The 23,948-nt window shown below is 36.8% G+C and overlaps 1 protein-coding gene across 1 annotated transcript in view; it reads left to right on the top strand.

The window, feature by feature from the left end:
• DCDC1 (doublecortin domain containing 1) overlaps positions 1 to 23,948 on the top strand; it is a gene marked incomplete at both ends in the record, with an annotated part of 430,017 nt that overhangs the window by 256,941 nt on the left and 149,128 nt on the right. Inside the window, one exon of the mRNA XM_082844001.1 lies at positions 7,543 to 7,603. Within this exon, the coding sequence (XP_082700127.1) occupies positions 7,543 to 7,603 (61 nt within the window). The remainder of the gene's footprint in view (positions 1 to 7,542; positions 7,604 to 23,948) is intronic.

Below are 23,948 nucleotides of genomic sequence, written 5' to 3'. Positions count from 1 at the left end.
ATTAAATTTTTAGTTGAAAACCTTCCCACAAAGAAAACCTCAGGTCCAGATGGTTTCGCTAGCTTCACTGGGGAATTCTACCAAACATTTTACGAAAAAATAATGCCAGTTCTCCATATTCTCACACAGAAAATAGAAGAAGATGGAATACTTCCCAGCTCATCCTGTGAGGCAGCATTACTCTGATAACAAAACACAGGCAAAAAGACATTACAGGAAAAGAAAATCATAGACCAATATCCCTCGTGAACATAAATACAAAAAAAACTTAACATTTTAACAAATTGAATACAATAATATATAAAAAAGATAATATATCATGATCAAGTTGGGCTTACCCCAGGAAAGTAAAGTTGATTTAACATTTGAAAATCAATCAATGTAAATCACCATATTGGCAGACTGAAATGGAAAAAATCATGAACATCAAATTGATATAGAAAAATCTTTTAACAAGAGTCAGCATCCCCTCCTAATGAAAACTTTTGGAAAGCTGAATAGAAGGGAACTTTATGAGTATGACAAAGCTCATCTATGAAAAACCTACATCTAACATCATACTTAATGATGAAAGAGCAAATGGTTCCTCCTAAAGTCAGGAACAAGACAAATTTGTTCATTCTCACCTATTCAGCATTGCGTGGAAGCCTTTAGCCACTATAACAAGAAAAGGCAAAGGAAAAAGGACATCTGATACGAATTGAAGAAGTAAAACTATCTTTATTTTCAAATGGTGTGATTATCTATGTAGAATACCCTATGTAACCAACAAAAAATTTCTAGAATTAATAAATGAGTTTAGCGAGTTTGAGAGCTTGAAATCAATATATATATTACTTGTATTCCTATGTACTAGGAACAATTTTAGAAATTTTAAAATACCAATTACAATAACATCAAAAGTATGAAATACTTAAATATGAATCAGATAAAATATGTACAAGACTTGGTTATTGAAAACTTCAAAACATTGCTGAGTAAAATTAAAGAAGACCTACATAGATGCAGGGATATACTGTGTTCATGGATTGAAAGACTACATAGTTATGATGTCCATTCTCCTCAAATTGATCTATAGATTTAATGCAATCTCAATAAAAAGCCCAGCATGCTCATTTATAAAAACTATCAAGATGATTTTAAAATCCATATAGAAAAGCAAAGGACCTAAAATAGGCAAAACAATTTTCAAAAAGAAGAAAAAAATGACCTGACCTCGACTTATTATAAAATGATACCTGTGAAAAATGGTGTGCTATTGGCACCAAAGTAGACAATTAGATCAATAGAATCGATCATCCAGAAATAGATCCACACATATATGGTCAATTGATTTTTGATGAAATTGCAAGAGAAATTCAGTGGAGAAAGGATTTATTTTTTGACAGTGATGGAACAATTGGATATACATATGCAAAAAAACCCTTTGATCCATATGTCATACGATAAACAGTAATTAACTCAAAATGGATTATAGGTTTAAAATGTAAAAACTAAAACTGAATATTTTAGACAAAAACATAGGAGAAAATATTTTTGATCTTGTATTAGTCAAACTTTCTTAGATATAACATCAAAAGGATGATCCACAAAAATATAAATTGATAAATTGGACTTCACTAAAATTAAGACTCTGCTCTTTGAAAGACATTGTAAGAGAATGACAAGACAAACTATACACAAGGAGAAATACTTTCAAATAATATATATTTGAAAAATACAACTCAAGAAAACATGGGCGGATAAATGATTTGGGCAAATACTATAACAAGGAAAATATATGGTTGGCATATGAAAAGATGCTAATCATTAGGGGAATGCAAAATACACCTAAAATGCAGTACCACTACATATGTAATAGAAGGTCCAGTGTTTAAAATGCTGACCATACTGAGTGCTGGTGAAGATGTGGAATAACTGTAACTCTCATAATTGGTGCATAGTTTCAACATTGTTGGTAGAAATATAAATGGTTCAGTAACTTTGGAAAACGATACTTTCCTAAAATATACACATATAGGTGTGTATATATATATATAATATACATATATATATATACAGGTGTGTGTGTGTATGTATATATATACATACATACACACACACACACAAATATATACAGGTATATACATGTCTGTACCTTATTGCCCGGCCACTCTGAGAAATTTATTGAAGGGATATGAAAGCATGTGTCCTTATGAAGACTTGTACATGGGTGTTTATAGCAGCTTTATTTCTAAAGCCAAAAGGAAAAACTGGAAACAACCAAAATGTCCAGCCATAGGTGAATAGATAAATTATGGTGTATCATATAGAAAATATTATTTAGCAATAAAAAGGAGCTAACTCTTGGTTCACACAACAATGTGGGTGAATCTCAAAATAATTATATTAAGGGAAAGGAACAAAACCTGTAAAGCATATATATTGTTTGATTCCATTTATATAAAACTTTAGAAAGTGCTAACTAATCTAGGAAGAAGATCCGTGTTTGCCTGGAGATAGGAAGGTGGGGAGGGACAGGAGGACGTGATTACAAAGGGTCACACGGAAGCTTTGGGGGTGATTTTTGGGGGGTGATGGATATGGATGTACATTCATTATCTTGATTGTTGTGGTGCCTTAACATGTGTAGACATGTTTCAAAACTTAGCAAATTTTACACTTTAAATAGTGCCTGTCAATTGTATAATATTTTATAATATTGTCAGTTACTTCTCAATAAAGTTGTTTTTAGAAAGTACAAAAAAATAAAAAATCCTGAGGAAAAAACAAACAAAAATCAAAATGATGGGTAAGGAATAACTAAGTGGTTATTTTAGAGGGAAATGGTGAGGGAAGACTACTCAGTGTGATCAGTAGTCTAGGTAAAAATGGCAGGTGTTTGGAAAGGTTATAAGTAGCTTGATGAACATGTTCTTCATGCCCAGGGTTCTCCCTGGGCTCACTGGATACTGAAGCTAGTGCTGTTCTGGTGATAGGTCCCTGAGGTTACTTCCTACTCTGGCCAGGATTGTCATGGAATTGGGTGGGACTGAAGCCACAAACTCAATGTCCTTGTTGCCTGTAGAGAAGGAAAAAGATGATTAAAAAAACAAACAAACAAAAAAACTGTAGTAAGTTTAACTTGAAAAATCTCTATTTACAAGAAAAGATTTGGTTTAATTTAGAAATGAAAGAAAGAAGAGAGCAAGGAAGAGAAGGAGGAAGCTAAGATGGGCAGGAAAATTGATGCAACTTGCCTTTATCTGAGAAACAAAATCTAAGGGCCAGGATTTTTAGAGCTCACTCACCTCTGGGTATATACTTTTGAATATGTTTATCTTTTCCAGAGCATCTGAAGTGTCTGTGTGGTTTATTTTTTTTTAATACAACCATGTTTCATTATATAACAATAAATATCCTCGTGTGACAGCAACTTTTAGAGACAAAATTTTTTTCCTGTTCTCCCAAGTAGTATACTGTGATTTTAACAAAAGCTATGAATTAAGACATTGCCTTTTATATGCTAAAAATAATAGAACTAGCACTTAAAGTAGCAATCTGACAACTCACAAAGAATATTGTAAACATATCATGCCTCATTAGTTCAGTTATGTCTCATTTGGTGTCACTCATCTTATCCTTATTCAATATAGCAAGTGCTTGCACATATTTGTCTTTTTAATATTTTTTCTGTGATGTGTATCTGACCATGAGTGAAAGAAAGACAAATCAATGTCATTATCAGTTGATCTCAAAATCATAAAAATTATAAAAATCATAAACCTCAAGATCAAAGATGCTTCTTTCTAAAAGATATTTGGGACATCAATTAGATAAACCAATTGAATCAAACATCTTTTTAGGCCATCATTTAATCTTGATTTTGCTTCATTTTTAAAGAATGTGGATTGTAGGATCTAGCCTTTAGTGTTAAATTCATAAACTATTGGTAATTGAAGCAATACACACACACACACACACACACACACACACACACACACGTATCCATCTCCACACAGAGTTTTGATTATAGAGAGTAAAAACTAAGGACCCGTAGACTTTGTTTGATCTGCACATTATTATAATATTTTTAATTAGTTATGAGCATATAGAAATAGGGAGATTTCACACACAAAAATTACATACTACTGGCCTTTCTTGAAAAAATCAGAATGTGCAACACTGAACCTTCGTTCTCTTATGACACCAAAAATACAGGAACAGATTCCTCCTTTGGATGGAACACATACCCTCCAGTTTGCTCTGTTCTCCACCATTCCTAGTAGCAGCCCTCACGTTAGCTCTAGCCTGCTTCATTTATCTCTATTACCTGTCTGGTAATCTTTGTTGTCTTCCTTATTTCAATGTTAATCTTTCAGTTATGGGTTTTTGAATTTACTTTTCTTCCCATTTAGGTCTTACTGGAAATTAAATGATAACTGGCCAACATTAATCTAGACTAGGCTAAACAAACACTGCTTTAAGGACACCATTAAATACAGCCAACAAGAGTAGCTGTGTAATGCTAGATGCCAAGATGGAAAGACAGACAAGTAAACTGATAGCACATCACTAGGTAATCAGAGATTGAAAATCATCTCCTTTTTCAATTTTTAAAGTTTAGGAGGCTAAGAGTTGGATTAGAGTGACAGACTCTAGCAAGTACATAATGCAGAAAGAACTGTTTACCATGCATTGGACTTTTAAGTAATATTCAGACATATAGCTAACACAATTAGAAATGTCAACATCAAATAGATTGTCCATGTGTAATTTCACAATGTGTGGATTGATTAATCAAATTTCTTTTCTCTACTCTTACCCTGTTAATAATCATGGAGGGAAAATCCCTTTCAACTTTCTCTATAGATCCTACTTTTGGTCCAGATAGCATTGGAAGACACCAGAGCCATACGAAGCTGCCTGGGAAAACAGATTTGTAATTGTGAAACACGACGATGGTCTTCCTTACAGTTAACTGGGAAATGATAAGCATTTAGCCTATGAAATTTCCCCCAAACTGAACTGTGGGGATGAGCTGCCTTCTTGTTCATACCATCTGATAAATGGAATATTTCAAAGGAAAAAAAATATGTGTACACACACACATGTTTTATAGATTTCTGATAGGAATACTATAATGTACATGCATGCTCAGTGGGGTTATATGAGCAAACTTCCCAGGCAGTGTCCTCACCTGTAAAATGAGAGTGACCAAATAGTTTTGGAAGTCATATGCTTTCAGAGAAGGAAGGACTCCAAAGAGCATCTACTCCAAACCCCTCTTTAATACTATAGTAGTAGTTTTGGTATTGGTGGTGGTGGTTGTGATTATGATGATGATATGATAATGACAATATCATTATTATTATAAGAAATTCCACGGTCACTACAGACTAAGTGGCCTATGAAAGGTCACATATCTAGTTAATGTGAGATCCAGGACCAGAACTTAGGCCACTCATCCTTAGTTCAGCACATGCCGTGATCTTTATGACTGATTCTTGGATAGAATACTGCTTCTTTTTCCCTCCTCTCATTATTGATATTGTTATGGATTTTAAAAAAACTTTTGTTTTTGTTTCTTTATACAAAATCTTTTCAGTTTGGCACTTGCTGACCAGGAAGAGGAAATTCTATGACATCATTCTCTAATTCAGTCCCGTATGAGCAATGTTGCATATTAAATCTAAATTTGATTTCTTTATATATAAAATGTCTTGAAAAATAAACAGATGCACTTTTATTTGTAGGAATTTTATTTTTTGAAGAAGTTATTATACACTAGAATGATATATTTCTCATCCTGCACCACAATTGAGATTTGTCTTTTATAGCTTCAGTAAAATTAAAAGGTGACATTTATGGATATATATATAGACTCCTGATTGGGAAAATTACTAGTAAGCTCAAAGGGCTTATAGATAATATAAAACTACATGTTGTTAGTAAAATTTCTTAGGAAAATATATGCTTGAACAGAATTTAAGCTGTGCTAAAATTTAAGAAATGCTAGGATATATGTATTTCTTTCAGTATTATTGATTTTCTTAACCAAGGTATAATTTATGTTCTTTAGCTATCTCTAAGAAGATCGTTTAAATCCCCTAAATTGTCATATTAAATTCAAAACATTTTTCATGATGGCCTTATTATTTTTAGCGTGATAACATTTTGACATCTTATTCACATTTCTCTTAATTGAAGTATGGCTGATTTACAATATTGTGTTAGTTTCAGGTGAACAGCATATCGATTCGTTTCTTTTTGCAGATCATATTTCTATTATTCAAAGATATCTTTATCTCCTGTCATATACTTGGCACTGTGCTCAGCTCTAAGGATACATGTGATCTCTGCCCTCACACTGTTGCCAATCTGGTAGACATCTCTCCTGTTGTATTAATCCTTGAGAAAAGGTGCTGCCAGTTCAGAAAACCAAAACTGAAACCGACATAATTTATGTTTGTCTAATCATTTTATCCTCAAGCTAACACTAGAATCCAATTAAAAGACAAAATTCAGAATTTTACAGATTTTGACCATTAGCATCACTATATTATGAATTGCAGATGTCTTACGTAGACCACAGACATCCAAATTCCCCAGAATTCTTATGATTGGAATCACTTGCAATACCTGCTAATGTAGATTTCTGAGGGTCCAGACCTTCAGAATCAAAATCCCACAGGAGAGGGGCCTGGAGACCATTATTATTAAACACCCATCCCAACATGCCCAAGAGTTTTTCACATTTTCTTATATAACCTGGGTGTTGGTGAAAGGCTAATGTGCACGGAACCACTTTTGGACTGCTGCCTTTGCGTGTTCTGCCCAGATCATACAGCCCCTTGCTTTAGAATAGAGCATTAACTGACACCTCTTATTCTCAACCACTTATGCTTCTGTCAAGTCTCAGAGGCAGTAGGAAAAGTCTTGTTTAACATCCCGTTACACTTAATTTAATTCATTTGTCCTCTCTTTGTAAGGTTTCTAAATATTAATGAATACATGATTAGTTAATTTAGGCATGATTAGCTTCATCACATTTTAGTTTTTCTTTCTTACTCAGACTTAGCTCAGAAAATCTGATATTCCTTAACAAAACTTCCTGGCTGTTTCAGAAACAGGTGCCTGAGGTTCCTAATTTTCCATGGTATCTTTTCCCATCCCATCTTCTCAAACCTTATATTTAATGAAGCCCCCTTCTTCCTGTCTCACAGAGGATCATTTTTGGGGATGGAAATTTCTAGAATATTCTTATTGATCCTATTTATTCTCTAAAACTCTTAATCGCTGTTGCCATTGGTTATACACATACACGTGCACACGCGTGCACACTCACAGACCCCACAGCACTTTGGGTACCAAAGAAATTAGTTGTCTTAGGAGAGGCTTTAGCTGCTGAGGTAGCAGTGATGGTAGTAGAATGGCAGAATCCTCAGAGTGTGTGCAGTCCTCCTGCCAGGCTGTGTGGAAAATGATACTTCTACTTGAAACCTACAAAGCGTTTCAGTGTAGGGAAGAGTCGTCAATCTCTAAATTACATTTTCATTACAGACATAAAGGAGATGATTCTCAGAAGTGGGTGTTTGGAACTGACGGTTGCATTTATTCTAAGGTAAGGACCATGAGCACAGCTTTATTCCTAATTTTTTCTTTTTTCAGATTCTTATAAAATGCACTGTCTATTGTTGAGATCAAGAAATGCTTTTTTCTGGACAAATGATTTCACTCTGTTTCCAGAAATGTAGAATTTAACTCAGTTTAACTTAACACTTTCCTCTGAGGTTTTGCTTGACTTTAAAACAAGTTTTCCAAAGCCAAATATAGTTTTCTCTAATTCATCGCTGTGATACAACCTAGCATTTTCGGGCATCAGTTTCCTTTCTTCTATTTTTAAAATAGATTTATTATTTTAAAAAATTGAGCTATAATTGACACGTAACATTGTGTAACTTTAAGGTGTACAACCTGCTGCTTTGTTACGTATATATTGTAATACGATTACCCCATAGCATTAGCTAACACCTCTATCATGTCACATAATCACTCTGTTGTGTATTAGATCTCCAGAACTTATTTATCTACTAGTTGCAATTTTGTGCCCTTAAACAACATCTCCCGAATTCCTCCACCCCCCAGCCCCTGGTAACCACCATTCTTCTCTCTGTTTCTTCAAGTTCAGCTTTTTCAGATTCCACATATGATATCATACAGTATTTGTCTTTCTCTGTCTGACTTAATCTCACTCAGCATAATGCCCTCAAGTTTCATCCATATTGTCATAAATGGCAAAATTTCCCTCTTTCTCATGGCTTAATAATATTCCGTTGAGTGTGTGTGTGTGTGTGTGTATCACATTTTTTTCTGGTAGGCCATAAATGGTATCTTATTTTATTTATTTTCTTTCCAGTTTTATTGAGATATAGTTGACATACAGCACTGTATAAGTTTAAGGTGTACAGCGTACTGATTTGACTTACATACATCATGAAATGATGACCACAGTGAGTTTAGTGAACATCCATCATCTCATGTAGACACAAAATAAGAGAAAATTTTCCTTCTGATGAGAAGTTTTGGGATCCCCACTCTTAACCAGTTTCACATATAACAAACAGTAGTGTTAATTATATTTATCATATTGTGCATTAAATCCCTAGTACTTATTTATCTTATAACTGAAAGTTTGTACCTTTTGACCACTTCCCCCTCTCCCTACTCCCCACTTCTGGTAACTGCAAATCTCATCTGCTTTTCTATGAATTTGTTTGTTTGTTTGTTTAGAAGTATAATTAACTGCAACCCTATGTTAGTTCCTGATGCACAACACAGTGATTTGATGTTTCTGTACATTACAAAATGATCACCACGATAAGTCTACTTACCATCTGTCACCATACAAAAATATTATATTATTATTGACTGTATTCTTCACACTGTACATTTCATACCTGTGACTCATTTATTTTGTAACTGGACATTTGTACCTCTTAGTCTCCCTTGCCTGAGGAGACGTATCCAAAAAATATTGCTAAGACTGATGTCAAATAATGTACTGCCTGTGTTTTTTTCTTTATTCCTTCATCCATTGATGGACACCTAGGTTGCTTTCATATCTTGGCTATTGTGAGTGATGCTGCAATAAACATGGGAGTGCAGATATCTTTTTGATATCCACATCAGCTTTCTTATTTATTAAAATGAAGAGATGGCACTTTGGAAAAACGGCAATATCTACTAAAGTTGAGCATGTTTATGCAGCCCAGCAATTCCCCTATTAGTTTAATGCTAGACAGAAATAGCTAACATATCTTAAGGAAAAATATGTCTACCAAAGTGTTAACAGCACTAATTGTAGTGCCTCAGTGTGGAAATTACTGAAATGCTTATCAGCAGAATGGATAAATAAAATGTGGTATATATATTCAATGAAATACTATATAACAGAGATGGAAAACTTCGGTAAAGGGCCAGATATTAAATATTTGGAGCTTGGTGAGTGATATGATCTCTGTCCCAACTTCTTAACTCTGCCTTTGTAGCATGAAAGCAGCCGTAGAAAATGTGTGGCTGTGTTGCAATAAACCTTTATTTACAGAAACAAATGGTTGGTCATATTTGGCTCACGGGCCACAGTTTTCTGACCCTGGAGGATAGCAATGCCTATGGACAAGTTACAATTACATATAACAATATATATGAGTCTCGCAAATATAATGCTGAACAAAAGAAACCAGGAGAATACACAATGCATGACTGCAGTTGTTTAAATTTTAATACCAAGCAAGCAACAAAAATATCGTATTAGAAGTTAGGAGAGTGGATATAGCTGAAGGAGGTTAGGGAGTGAAAGGGGCCATGAGGAGCACTTAGGTGTGTTGTTCCCTTTCTCAACCTAGGTGGTTAGTTAAACAGGTATTCACTATGTGAAAATGGGTTGAATGTACACTTATGATTTTTGTATTCTTCTGTTATGTGTATTGTATTTGTAATTACTGTGTTACACACCTGAAGCTAATGTAATATTGTAAGTCAACTATACTTCAATTTAAAAAGTTTGCTTTAACAAAATGAGATTGTCCTTGAGTTCTCAAGATTTCCTTACTGTACTGTGATTCCAAGTCTAAATGGAATATTAATCATCAAGATTTAAGAGAGGCAGGGGAGGAGCTTCAAGATGGCAGAAGAGTGAGACGTGGAGATCACCTTCTTCCCCCCAGATACATCAGAAATACATCTACATGTGGAACAACCCCTACAGAACACCTACTGAACGCTGGCAGAAGACCTCAGACTTCCCAAAAGGCAAGAAACTCCACGTACCTGGGTAGGGCAAAAGAAAAAACAGACACAAAAGAATAGGGACGGGACCTGCACCAGTGGGAGGGAGCTGTGAAGGAGGAAAGGTTTCCACACGCTAGAAGCCCCTTCGCGGGCAGAGACTGCGGGTGGCAGAGGGGGGGAAGCTTTGGAGCCGCGGAGGAGAGCGCAGCAACAGGGGTGTGGAGGGCAAAGCGCAGAGATTCCTGCACAGAGGATCAGTGCCGACCGGCACTCACCAGCCCAAGAGGCTTGTCTGCTCACCCGCCGGGGCGGGCAGGGCTGCGAGCTGAGGCTTGGGCTTTGGTCAGAGCACAGGGAGAGGACTGGCAGCGTGAACACAGCCTGAAGGGGGCTAGTGCGCCACGGCTAGCCGGGAGGGAGTCTGGGAAAAAGTCTGGAGCTGCCAAGAGGCAAGAGACCTTTTCTTCCCTCTTTGTTTCCTGGTGCCCGCGGAGAGGGGATTAAGAGCGCTGCTTAAAGAAGCTCCAGAGATGGGCGTGAGCTGCGGCTATCAGTGCGGACCCCCAGAGACGGGCATGGCATGCTAAGGCTGCTGCTGCCGCCACCAAGAAGCCTGTGTGCGAGCACAGGTCACTCTCCACACCTCCCTTCCGGGAAGCCTGTGCAGCCCGCCACTGCCAGGGTCCCGGGTACCAGGCACAACTTTCCCGGGAGAACGCCCGGTGGGCCTCAGGCTGGTGCAACGTCACGCCGGCCTCTGCCACCGCAGGCTCACCCCGCATCCATACCCCTACCTCCCTCCGGGCTGAGTGAGCCACAGACCCTGATCAGCTGCTCCTTTAACCCCTCCTGTCTGAGCGGGGAACAAATGCCCTCAGGCTACCTACACGCAGAGGGGGGTCCAAATCCAAAGCTGAACCCCAGGAGCTGTGCGATCAAACAAGAGAAAGGGAAATCTCTCCCAGCACCCTCAGCAGCACCGGATTAAATCTCCACAATCAGCTTGATGTACGTGCATCTGTGGAATACCTGAGTAGACAACGAATCATCCCAAAATTGAGGCAGTGGACTTTGGGAGCAATGATATATATATATATATATTTTTTTTTTTTTCCCTTTTTCTCTTTTTGTGAGTGTGTATGTGTATGCTTCTGTGTGTGATTTTGTCTGTATAGCTTTGCTTTTACCATTTGTCCTAGGGTTCTGTCGGGTTTTTTTGTTTGTTTGTTTTTTGTGCAGTACATGGGCCTCTCACTGCCGTGGCCTCTCCCGCTGCCGAGAAGAGGCTCCGGACGCACAGGCCCACCAGCCATGACTCACGGGCCCAGCCGCTCTGCGGCACGTGGGATCCTCCTGGACCGGGGCACGAACACGCGCCCTCTGCATTGGCAGGCGAACTCTTAACCATTGCACCACCAGGGAAGCCCCGTTGTTTTTTTTTAATATAGTTTTTAGCGCTTGCTATCATTGGTGGATTTGTTTTTTGGTATGGTTGCTCTCTTCTTTCTTTCGTTTTTTTATTACTTTTTAAATTTTTAAAATTTTTAATAATTATTTTCTATTATTTATTTTAATACCTTTATTTTATTTTTTCCTTTCTTCCTTTTTTTCTCCCTTTGACTCTGAGCCGTGTGGATGACAGTGCTCCGGCCAGGCATCAGGCCTGTGCTTCTGAGGTGGGAGAGCCGAGTTCAGGACATTGCTCCACCAGAGACCTCCCAGCTCCATGTAACATCAAAAGCGAAAATCTCCAAGAGATCTCCATCTCAATGCCAAGACCCAGCTCCACTCAATGACCAGCAAGCTACAGTGCTGGACACCCTATGCCAAACAACTAGCAAGACAGGAATACAACCCCACCCATTAGCAGAGAGGCTGCCTAAAATCATAATAAGGTCACAGACACCCCAGAACACACCACCAGATGCGGACCTGCCCACCAGAAAGACAAGATCCAGCCTCATCCACCAGAACACAGGCACTAGTCCCCTCCACCAGGAAGCCTACACAACCCACTGAACCAACCTAAGCCACTGCGAGCAGACACCAAAAACAAAGGGAACTACGAACCTGCAGCCTGCAAAAAGGAGAGCCCAAACACAGTAAGATAAGCAAAATGAGAAGACAGAGAAACATACAGCAGATGAAGGAGCAAGGTAAAAACCCACCAGACCAAACAAATGAAGAGGAAATAGGCAGTCTGCCTGAAAAAGAATTCAGAATAATGATAGTAAAGGTGATCCAAAATCTCAGAAACAGAATGGAGAAAATACAAGGAATGTTTAACAAGGACCTAGAAGAACTAAAGAGCAAACAAACAATGATGAACAACACAATAAATGAAATTAAATATTTTCTAGAAGGAATCAATAGCAGAGTAACTGAGGCACAAGAACAGATAAGTGACCTGGAAGATAAAATAGTGGAAATAACTACGGCAGAGAAGAATAAAGAAAAAAGAATGAAAAGAATTGAGGGGAGTCTCAGAGACCTCTGGGACAACATTAAACGAACCAACATTCGAATTAACGGGGTCCCAGAAGAAGAAGAGTAAAAGAAAGGGACTGAGAAAATATTTGAAGAGATTATAGTTGAAAATTTTCCTAATATGGGAAAGAAAATAGTTAATCAAATCCAGGAATGGCAGAGAGTCCCATACAGGCTAAATCCAAGGAGAAACATGCCAAGACACATATTAATCAAACTATCAAAAATTAAATACAAAGACAAAATATTAAAAGCAGCAAGGGAAAAACAACAAATAACATACAAGGGAATCCCCATAAAGTTAACAGCTGATCTTTCAGTAGAAACTCTGCAAGCCGGAAGGGAGTGACAGGACATATTTAAAGTGATGAAAGGGAAAAACCTACAACCAAGATTACCCAGCAAGGATCTCATTCAGATTTGATGGAGAAATTAAAACCTTTACAGACAAGCAAAAGCTAAGAGAATTCAGCACCACCAAACCAGCTTTACAACAAATGCTAAAGGAACTGCTCTAGGCAGGAAACATGAGAGAAGGAAAAGACCTACAATAACAAACCCAAAACAATTAAGAAAATGGTAATAGAAACATACGTATTGATAATTACCTTACAAGTAAATGGATTAAATGCTCCAACCAAAAGACATTGACTGGCTGAATTGATACAAAAAGAAGACCCGTATATATGCTGTCTACAAGAGACCCACTTCAGACCTAGGGACACATACAGACTGAAAGTAAGGGGATGGAAAAAGATATTCCAAGCAAATGGAAATCAAAAGAAAGCTGGAGTAGCAATACTCATATCAGAGAAAATAGACTTTAAAACAAAGACTGTTACAAGAGACGAAGAAGGATACTACATAATGATCAAGGGATCAATCCAAGAAGAAGATATAACAATTGTAAATATTTATGCACCCAACATAGGAGCACCTCAATATATAAGGCAAATGCTAACAGCCATAAAAGGGCAAATTGACAGTAACACAGTCATACTGGGGGACTTTAACACCCCATTTTCACCAATGGACAGATCATCCAAATTGAAAATAAATAAGGAAACACAACATTTAAATGATACATTAAAGAAGATGGACTTAATTGATATTTATAGGACATTCCATCCAAAAACAACAGAATACACATTCTTCTCAAGTGCTCATGGAACATTCTCCAGGATAGATCATATCTTGAGTCACAAATGAAGCCTTGGTAAATTTAAGAAAATTGAAATCATATCAAGTATCTTTTCTGACCACAATGCTATCAGACTAGAGATCAATCATAGGAAAAAAAACTGTAAAAAATACATGGGCTTCCCTGGTGGCACAGTGGTTGAGAGTCTGCCTGCCAATGCAGGGGACACGGGTTTGTGCCCTGGTCCGGGAAGATCCCACATGCCGCGGAGCGGCTAGGCCCGTGAGCCATGGCTGCTGAGCCTGCGTGTCCGGAGCCTGTGCTCCTCAACGGGAGAGGCCACAACAGTGAGAGGCCTGTGTATTGCAAAAAAAAAAAAACAAAAAAAAACACCCAAACACAGGGAGGCTAAACAATACACTACTAAATAACCAAGAGATCACTGAAGAAATCAAAGAGGAAGTTAAAAAATACCTAGAAACAAATGACAATGAAAACAAGATGACCCAAAACCTATTGGATGCAGCAAAAGCAGTTCTAAGAGGGAAGATTATAGCAATACCATCCTACCTTAAGAAACAAGAAACATCTCAAATAAACAACCTAACCTTACACCTGAAGCAATTACAGAAAGAACAAAAAAACCCTGAAGTTAGCAGAGGGAAATAAATCATAAAGATCAGATCAGAAATAAATGAAAAAGAAATGAAGGAAACAATAACAAAGATCCTTAAAACTAAACGCTAGTTCTTTGAGAAGATAAACAAAATTGATAAACCATTAGCCAGACTCATCAAGAAAAAAAGGGAGAAGACTCAAATCAATAGAATTAGAAGTGAAAAAAGAGAAGTAACAACTGACACCACAGAAATACAAAGGATCAAGAGAGATTACTACAAGCAACTATATGCCAATAAAATGGACAACCTGGAATAAACAGACAAATTCTTAGAAGAGCACAACCTTCTGAGACTGAACCAGGAAGAAAGAGAAAATATAAACAGAGCAATCACAAGCACTGAGATTGAAACTGTGATTAGAAATCTTCCAACAAACAAAAGCCCAGGACCAGATGGTTTCACAGATGAATTCTATCAAACATTTAGAGAAGACCTAACACCTATCCTTCTCAAACTCTTCCAAAATATAGCAGAGAGAGGAACACTCGCAAACTCATTCTACGAGGCCACCATCACCCTGATACCAAAACCAGACAAAGATATCACAAGGAAAGAAAAATACAGGCCAATATCACTGATGAACTTAGATGCAAAACTCCTCAACAAAATACTAGCAAACAGAATCCAACAGCACATTAAAAGGATCATACACCATGATCAAGTGGAGTTTATTCCAGGAATGCAAGAATTCTTCAATATATGCAAATCAATCAATGTGATATACCATATTAACATATTGAAGAATAAAAACCATATGATAATGTCAATAGATGCAGAAAAAGCTTTCAACAAAATTCAACACCCATTTATGATAAAAACCCTCCAGAAAGTAGGCACAGGGGGAACTTACCTCAACATAATAAGGGCCATATATGACAAACCCACAGCCAACATTGTCCTCAATAGTGAAAAACTGAAACCATTTCCACTAAAATCAGGAACAAGACAAGGTTGCCCACTCTCACCACTATTATTCAACATAGTTTTGGATGTTTTAGCCACTGCAATTAGAGAAGAAAAGGAAATAAAAGGAATCCACATCAGAAAAGAAGAAGTAAAGCTGTCACTGTTTGCAGATGATATGATCCTATACATAGAGAATCCTAAAGATGCTACCAGAAAGCTACTAGAGCTAATCAATGAATTTGGTAAAGTAGCAGGATACAAACTTAATGCGCAGAAATCTCTGGCATTCCTCTACACTAATGATGAAAAATCTGAAAGTGAAATTAAGGAAACACTCCCATTTACCATTGCAAGAAAAAGAATAAAATTCCTAAGAATAAACCTACCTAAGGAGACAAAAGACCTGTATGCAGAAAACTATAAGACACTGATGAAAGAAATTAAAGATGTTACAAATAGATTGAGAGATATACCATGTTCTTGGATTGGAAGAATCAACCTTGTAAAAATGACTGTACTACCCAAAGCAATCTACAGATTAAATTCAATCCCTATCAAACTACCACTGGCATTTTTCACAGAATTAGAACAAAAAATTTCACAGTTTGTATGGAAACACAAAAGACTCCGAATAGCCAAAGCAATCTTGAGAAAGAAAAACGGAGCTGGAGGAATCAGGCTCCCTGACTTCAGACTATACTACAAAGCTACAGTAATCAAGACAATATGGTACTGGCACAAAAACAGAAATATAGATCGATGGAACAAGATAGAAAGCCCAGAGATAAACCCACGCACATATGGTCACTTTGTTTTTGATAAAGGAGGCAAGAATATACGATGGAGAAAAGACAGCCTCTTCAATGTGCTGGGTATACTGGACAGCTACATGTAAAAGAATGAAATTAGGACACTCCCTAACACCATACACAAAAATAAACTCAAAATGGATTAAAGGCCTAAATGTAAGGCCAGACACTATCAAACTCTTAGAGGAAAACATAGGCAGAACACTCTATGACATAAATCACAGCAAGATCCTTTTTGACCCACCTCCTAGAGAAATGGAAATAAAAACAAAAATAAACAAATGGGACCTAATGAAACTTCAAAGCTTTTGCACAGCAAAGGAAGCCATAAGTAAGATGAAAAGACAACCCTCAGAATGGGAGAAAATACTTGCAAATAAAGCAACTGACAAAGGATTAATCTCCAAGATTTACAAGCAGCTCATACAGCTCAATATTAAAAAAAACCAAACAACCCAATCCAAAAATGGGCAGAAGACCTAAATAGCCATTTCTCCAAAGAAGATATATTGCTAACAAACACATGAAAGAATCCTCAACATCATTAATCATTAGAGAAATGCAAATCAAAGCTACCATGAGATACCATCTCACACCAGTTAGAATGGCCATCATCAAAAAAATCTACAACCAATAAATGCTGGAGAGGGTGTGGAGAAAAGGGAACCCTCTTGTACTGTTGCTGGGAATGTAAATTGATATGGCCACTATGGAGAACAGTATGGAGGTTCCTTAAAAAACTAAAAATAAAAGTGCCATACTACCCAGCAATCTCATTACTGGGCATATACCCTGAGAAAACCATAATTCAAAAAGAGTCATGTACCACAATGTTCATTGCAGCTCTTTTTACAATAACCAGGACATGGAAGCAACCTAGGTGTCCATTGACAGATGAATGGATAAAGAAGATGTGGCACATATGTACAATGGAATATTACTCAGCCATAAAAAGAAATGAAATTGAGTTATTTGTAGTGAGGTGGATGAACCTAGAGTCTGTCATACAGAGTGAAGTAAGTCAGAACGAGAAAAACAAATTCTGTATGCTAACACATATATATGGAATCTAAAAAAAAAAAAAAGGGTCATGAAGTACCTATGGGCAGGTCGGGAATAAAGTCACAGACCTACTAGAGCATGGACTTGAGGATATGGGGAGGGGGAAGGGTAAGCTGTGACAAAGTGAGAGTGGCATGGACATATATACACTACCAAACGTAAAATAGATAGCTAGTGGGAAGCAGCTGCATAGCACCAGGAGATTAGCTCGCTGCTTTGTGACCATCTAGAGGGGTGGGATAGGGAGTGTGGGAGGGAGGGAGATGCCAGAGGGAAGAGATATGGAGGTATATGTATATGTATTGCTGATTCACTTTGTTATAAAGCAGAAACTAACACAACATTGTAAAGCAATTATACTCCAATAAAGATGTTAAAAAATAAATTATCTTTAAAAGAAAAAATTAATAATGTGCAATAGTAATGTTTTATTTAAGTACTTGTATGATACCTGAGTACACAAGTTATTTCAACATTGATTGTGTTTGACCAAGGTGGAGGCACTCTCTGTAAGGCTGTTTTAATATGTATACATTTGTGCCTGAGTTGCATTGAATTAAAAGTAACTGATATAAAAAAAATTTTAAGAGAGGCAAAAATTAGACTAATCACATGGTATCTGTTAGTGTTTGCCTCAGAATCCCACCATGATGATTTCCGAAATGCTAAGTTACTCAGATGAATGAAACTGAAAATACATGGTGTATTAATTTTGCAGGGCTGGTATAAAAAGCACCGTAAACCGGCTGGCTTAAAACAACAGGAATTTTTTCTCTCACAGTTCTGGAGTGCAGAAGTCTGAAATCAAGGTGTTCCCCAGTGCTGTGTTCCATCCAGATCCTCTATGGGAAGGTCCTTCCTTGCCGCTTCCATCTTCTGGTACCCAGACACTCCCTGATTTGTGGCAGCATAACTCCAGTCTCTGCCTCCATCTTCACATGGCCACCTCCCTCCGTGTCTGAGTCTTCACATGGCATTGTCCTCTGTGTGTGTCTGGGTTCAAATTTCTCCGTTCTAATAAGGACACCAATCATATTGGATTAGCGCTCATCCTAATGACCTAATATTAATTTGATTACATCTACAGAGACCTTATTTCCAAATAAGGTCACATTTACAGTTCCAAGGGTTAGGACTTCAAGGTACTTTTTGCAAGGGGACATCATTCAACCTGTAACACATAGCGTGGTAGTTATCAATTTATTCCCTCACAGTGCCAGATCCACCGTTCATTGCCTGGCTCCCGCCTTGGGCAGCTTCACAGCAGAGTACTGCCAGTGGGCACCTTCTTGTGAATGGTTTCCTTGAGCATATTCCTTGTGAGTGGCTTTTTAGTGAAGTGTTGTCAACTAGGCACCTCCCTGTGGATGGCTTCCCCGGGTGCTCCAAAGGCACATTAACAGTGACTCCTACTGGTGCACTCCCTCGGGGACTTCTTCAACATCCAGTGAGCCACAGCTGTGCCCTCAATGTGCTCTGGATCTCAACGTTGGGTCAGGCCTCTTCGTTGGGCATTCTGTCTCAGGCCTAGGAGTAGTGGGCTCCTTATATCTGCTATTCATGTATCCTTTAGTGTTTTGTTTAATTCTTACTAACCAGTTTCCTGTCACTATAATCCTCTGTTACTAATCATTTATATTAAACTTTCCTGTTCAAAATACTACATGGTTTGTATCTCCTTATTAGACCCTGACTAATAAACATGGTACCTTTATTTCTGTAGTGTTCTAGAAGTTGAGCTGTTATTCCATGGCAACCCTCATCATTTTAACAGTTTCGAGCGTTTTATACAATTTAAGTTTAAAAATTATCATAACAGCATTTCCCTGAGTAGTTAATATCCCAACCCCATTTACTAAATCGATCAGGACTATACACTTTCAGCTCTGTTCCTAAGCAGACATTTTGACATAGTCCTCAAATGTCAAAGCATTTTAATAATTACCTTTAACTTCATTCTGAGATTCATCCCAGCTTTCTCCTTATCTCATTTCTGACCCCACTACATTATCCACTCAGAGTGAGGTTCTAGGTTGTTGGAGAGGGAGCTTGTACATCTTGGTAAAAAAAAAAAAAAAAAGTGGAATTTTGAGACTGTATGAAAATATCTCTGCAGCTCCTTGGCCTGTAACTGCACATGAGGACTTCGTTCTGAGACATACCTAAATAGAGCTGACTCCTATTGCCCAAGAACATAATTATGTCTTATATAAGTATTGCCCTTCCCACCAACAGACATAGAAGAGCAGGACCAAGGTTTAAGTGTATTTTTTTCTCTCTCAAAATTCAGATACCTAAACATCCATTTCTACTCTGCTGTCCTTTTTACCTCTCCTTTTCTTGCAACTTATAATTTTCCAATTTTTCACAACACTTCTATTGTGAGCTAGCAAATAATGTATACTTTTGTGTTCCAAACACATTATTTTTAAGAGACTTTTGATTCTAAAATTTTTAATGTTCTGTTCACAAACACGATTGCTGATTTTTTAAAGTTACAGTTCTTCTAGATTCAAAGAGCAAAACTATTTATTAATGAGGCATTTCATTCTTTTAGAGGTTTAGAAATTTTGATTAGATCTAAATTTAGTCATCCAAAACTATATCCATCTAGTTAAGGCTAAAATGGAGTATAGTTTGATAATTATTTGCTGCTGGATCATAAATGGAGCTCATTCCATTCATTAAAAAAGACAGAATTACTGTGTTAGGATATTAATAACTAATCTTGGCTCCACCACTTATTTGCTGTGTGGCCTTAGGCAAGTCATTTAACCTTTACAAGCTTCACATTATTTGTCTGCAAAATATAGCTATAATACTAGTATTTTAAGTATTAGGCACAGATCTGGCCTATCGATAGACACTGGCATATCAATTCTGGCTAAGCGATCATTTGTAACTATTAATGATAATAATAATGAACAAATTTAAATACAATATTGCATTTTGTTATATTGTATTTACTTGGATACTATTTTTCTTTTGTTTTATTTTTAAAGTTAACCATTTCTCTATTCATTTGCAAAAGACAGATTACTTTTTATATACAGTTCACCAGTTTCAGCTAAATTAAAGATTTAAATTTAAACATGGAACCATAAAAATATCTAGAAGAAACCATGAATTAAAGCATCTAACCCAGAGTAGTGGTGAGTAGACATCTTTATGTGCATGCAAACAAGGATAGAATCCATAAAGGAAAAGACTAATGGCTTTGAGTTCATAAAAAATTTAAAACCTTCTAAATCTAAAATAGCATTAGCAAAAGTGAACAGGAAAATATGACAAACAGGGAAAAATCTTTGCAATATAAAAGTCAGAGAATGGGATAATACTTTAATATATAATAAGCCTGATATAGCAATAGAAAAGGATAAACACGTCAATAGAAAAATGAGCAAAAGACATGAACAGGAAATACATGACAGAAGAAAAATTAAAAAAGCCAAACCAAATAAAAAAGTTCAGCTTCACTAGGAATTAAATAAATGTAAGCAATGGATAGTATTTTCTCTCTATTAATTATGGGGAGATACAAAACTAGGAATATCCAATGTTGATGAAGATGTGAGAAAACAAACATACTCATTCCTTTCTTTGTATTTGTTTTTTGGGTTTTTTTGTATTTTATTGGTATTAGTTATCTACTGCTGTGTAACAAATTACCTCCAAACATAGTAACTTAAAACAACAAACATTTATTATCTCACAGTTTCTGTGGTGAATCTGGGAGTGGTTTAGTTGGGTAGTTCTAACTCAAGAGTCTCTCATGAGGCTGCAGTCAAGGTGTCAGTGGAGGCTACAGTTATCTGAGGTTTGACTAGGCTGGAAAATCTGCTTCTCAGCACACTTATGTTGTCCAGAGGCTTCAGTTCCTTGGCACATGGCTCCTCTATAGTGCTGTTTACAACATCAGCTAGTGATCCAAGAGAGCAAGAGAGGAAGAGAACGAAATGGAAGCTGTACTTTTTCTCATAACCTAATGTCAGAAGTAACCTAATACCACTTCTGCCATCTTCTTTGGTCACATAGGCCTATCCTCGTATAATGTGGGAAGGGGGCAAGGAGGCAAGGAACAGTGAGGGCAATCTAGGAGACTGGTACAATATTTCTAAGGGTCAGTTTGGCAATATTTATCAAAATCCATAAAAAAATACTTATTTCTTTTGACTCAGAAATTCCACTTACAGCAACTTAACCCAAGGAATCAATCAGTGGTGTATACTGTAGTGTATCTTTCAGGATGTTCATTAGAGCATTGTTTATAATAGTGAAAATTGAAAACAGGTTAAGTAACCAACAATGAGACTGTATAAATATATTATGGTATGTCTTTATTATGGATAATACATTGGCATTACAAATAATGGAGAATAATTTATGATAGAGGAAAATGGTAATGTTGTGATTTGAGAAAAATCAGGTAAGAAAACAATATTATTTATTTATTTAGATTGTATCAAATATGAGTGTGTGTGTGTGGAAAACAAAACTGGAAGTTTATACATAGGACAGGTGGTAGGAGAATGGATAATTATTTTCTTTGAGTTTTTCTATATTTTCTGTTTTCCATAAAAAGCATTTATAATGAGGAAAAAAAAAAAAAGGAAACACTTTAAAAAGCTATGCCTGATCATGTGCTGACCAAGAGGAGATAGCATTTAAAACATTCCAGGTGTAAAGAAGATGTGGTACATATATACAATGGAATATTACTCAGCCATATAAAAGAATGAAAATAATGCAGCAACATGGATGGACCTAGAGAGTACCATACTAAGTGAAGTAAGTCAGACAGAGAAAGGCAAATATCATATGATGCTGCTTATATGTGGAATCTAAAAAAGGTACAAATGAACTTATTTACAAAACAGAAATAGAGGCACAGATGTAGAAAACAAACTTATGGTTACCAGGGGAGGGAGGGGATGGATAAATTGGGAGATTGGGGTTGACATATACACACTACTCTATATAAAATAGATAACTAATAAGGGCCTACTGTATAGCACAGGGAACTCTACTCAATACTCTGTAATGACCTATAAGGAAAAAGAATCTAAATAAGAGTGGATATATGTATACGTATAACTGATTCACTTTGCTGTACAGCAGAAACTAACACAACATTATAAATCAACTATACTCCAATAAAAATTAAAAAATAAATAAATAAAGCATTCCAGGTGACAGTCTGCTGACCTACCACTATATTTCCAATGAGGACATAAATATTCCTGTGGAGCCCCAAGTTAGGTCAAATTTGTGGCCTTTCTTATGTACATGGAGGGAATATCTTGGGAGTGATAAAGATGATTCCCCAACCCTATTAGCTTGAAAAAAATCTCATAAATGAATGGGATCCTTTTTAGCAGCTAGAGACTTGCCATTGTATCCTGAGGCTGAATTTTGGTCAGTGTGAAATTCTGAGCCAGTTCTTATGCAGTCTTCAATAGGACACTTCTCCCTCAAGGAAGTGGAACTTACATTCCTAAAGCCGATAAATGGCACAGCTAGAATTTGAAACAAGCATAGGACTGTAGGATGTTAATCAATATGTACTGGGGGTACTATTTAAAGTTTTTGAAGTGGGAATGATGTAATCAAAGGTGTATTTTATTACAATTTATCTTGAGGTGGTAAAAAATGGATTAAAATGAGAAGAATGCAATGAAGCCCAAAGGGCTGATGGACTTGGAAAATAATGAGGGTTAATACATTAAAGGTCAAGTTAGGGTGATGTGCAGATGCACTAGAAGGGAGGAAAAGTCAAAAGATTAGGCTGTTGACTTCCTAGAAGACAAGATTAGAATTCCAGATTTTGGAGGAGGGAGTTGTTTATACTGGTGGTCTGATGATTGAACTAGGAGGTGCCTAGTTAGAGAGCAAGATAACTTGGTCTTCGAGTAGAGAATAATAAAGAACCATGGTATCAAAATGTTTGAATAGCCATCACCTAGGGTTTTGAATTATTCCAAAGGGAAAATGCTAGAACAACTCATAAATGTCTCCAAATGCATCATGTTACTTGTGTATGTCTGCCACCTTTGCTAGACTGTCAACTCTAGGAAGCAAAGCCCATGAGTGTTTTGTTTTTTCTTTTTTGGCCTCTACTTCTGCTATGTCTGTCAGAATATTAGACACATCATGGCTCTACCTTTTGAGCCCTTCTTTATCCATCTCATTGGATATATATTAAATTTCCCCATGTTCTAGGTACACATTCTTTCCAGTAAGAGGGCAATACACCTCAAAAATAAACTTATGTAAAATGTCTTTACCTCTATTAGAGGATGTGAAACATGAAAATACCATCACAATATAAGGGGTTGGAATATATTCAATATTATATCCTACTACTCATGTTCCCTCTCATATTGAAAATACTGTGATCTTTGTTGCTGAATGTTGGCTTTGATACTTTACTGTAGGACCAATGTACAATAATCTATTTCCCTTTGCCCATCATATTCACTTCTGCTGAATTATCTTGGATATTTCTAAGACAATAAGAACTGACACAAGAGAAAATAATATAATGACATAGATGTGACACAGGCTTCAAGGTAAAATAAGAATCCTAATTTT

Source organism: Leucopleurus acutus (assembly GCF_964270905.1).
Source record: "Leucopleurus acutus genome assembly, chromosome: 8".
Lineage (NCBI taxonomy): Eukaryota > Metazoa > Chordata > Mammalia > Artiodactyla > Delphinidae > Leucopleurus > Leucopleurus acutus.
Note: the sequence above shows the minus strand (reverse complement) of the source record. Positions and strands in the feature narration are given on the sequence as shown.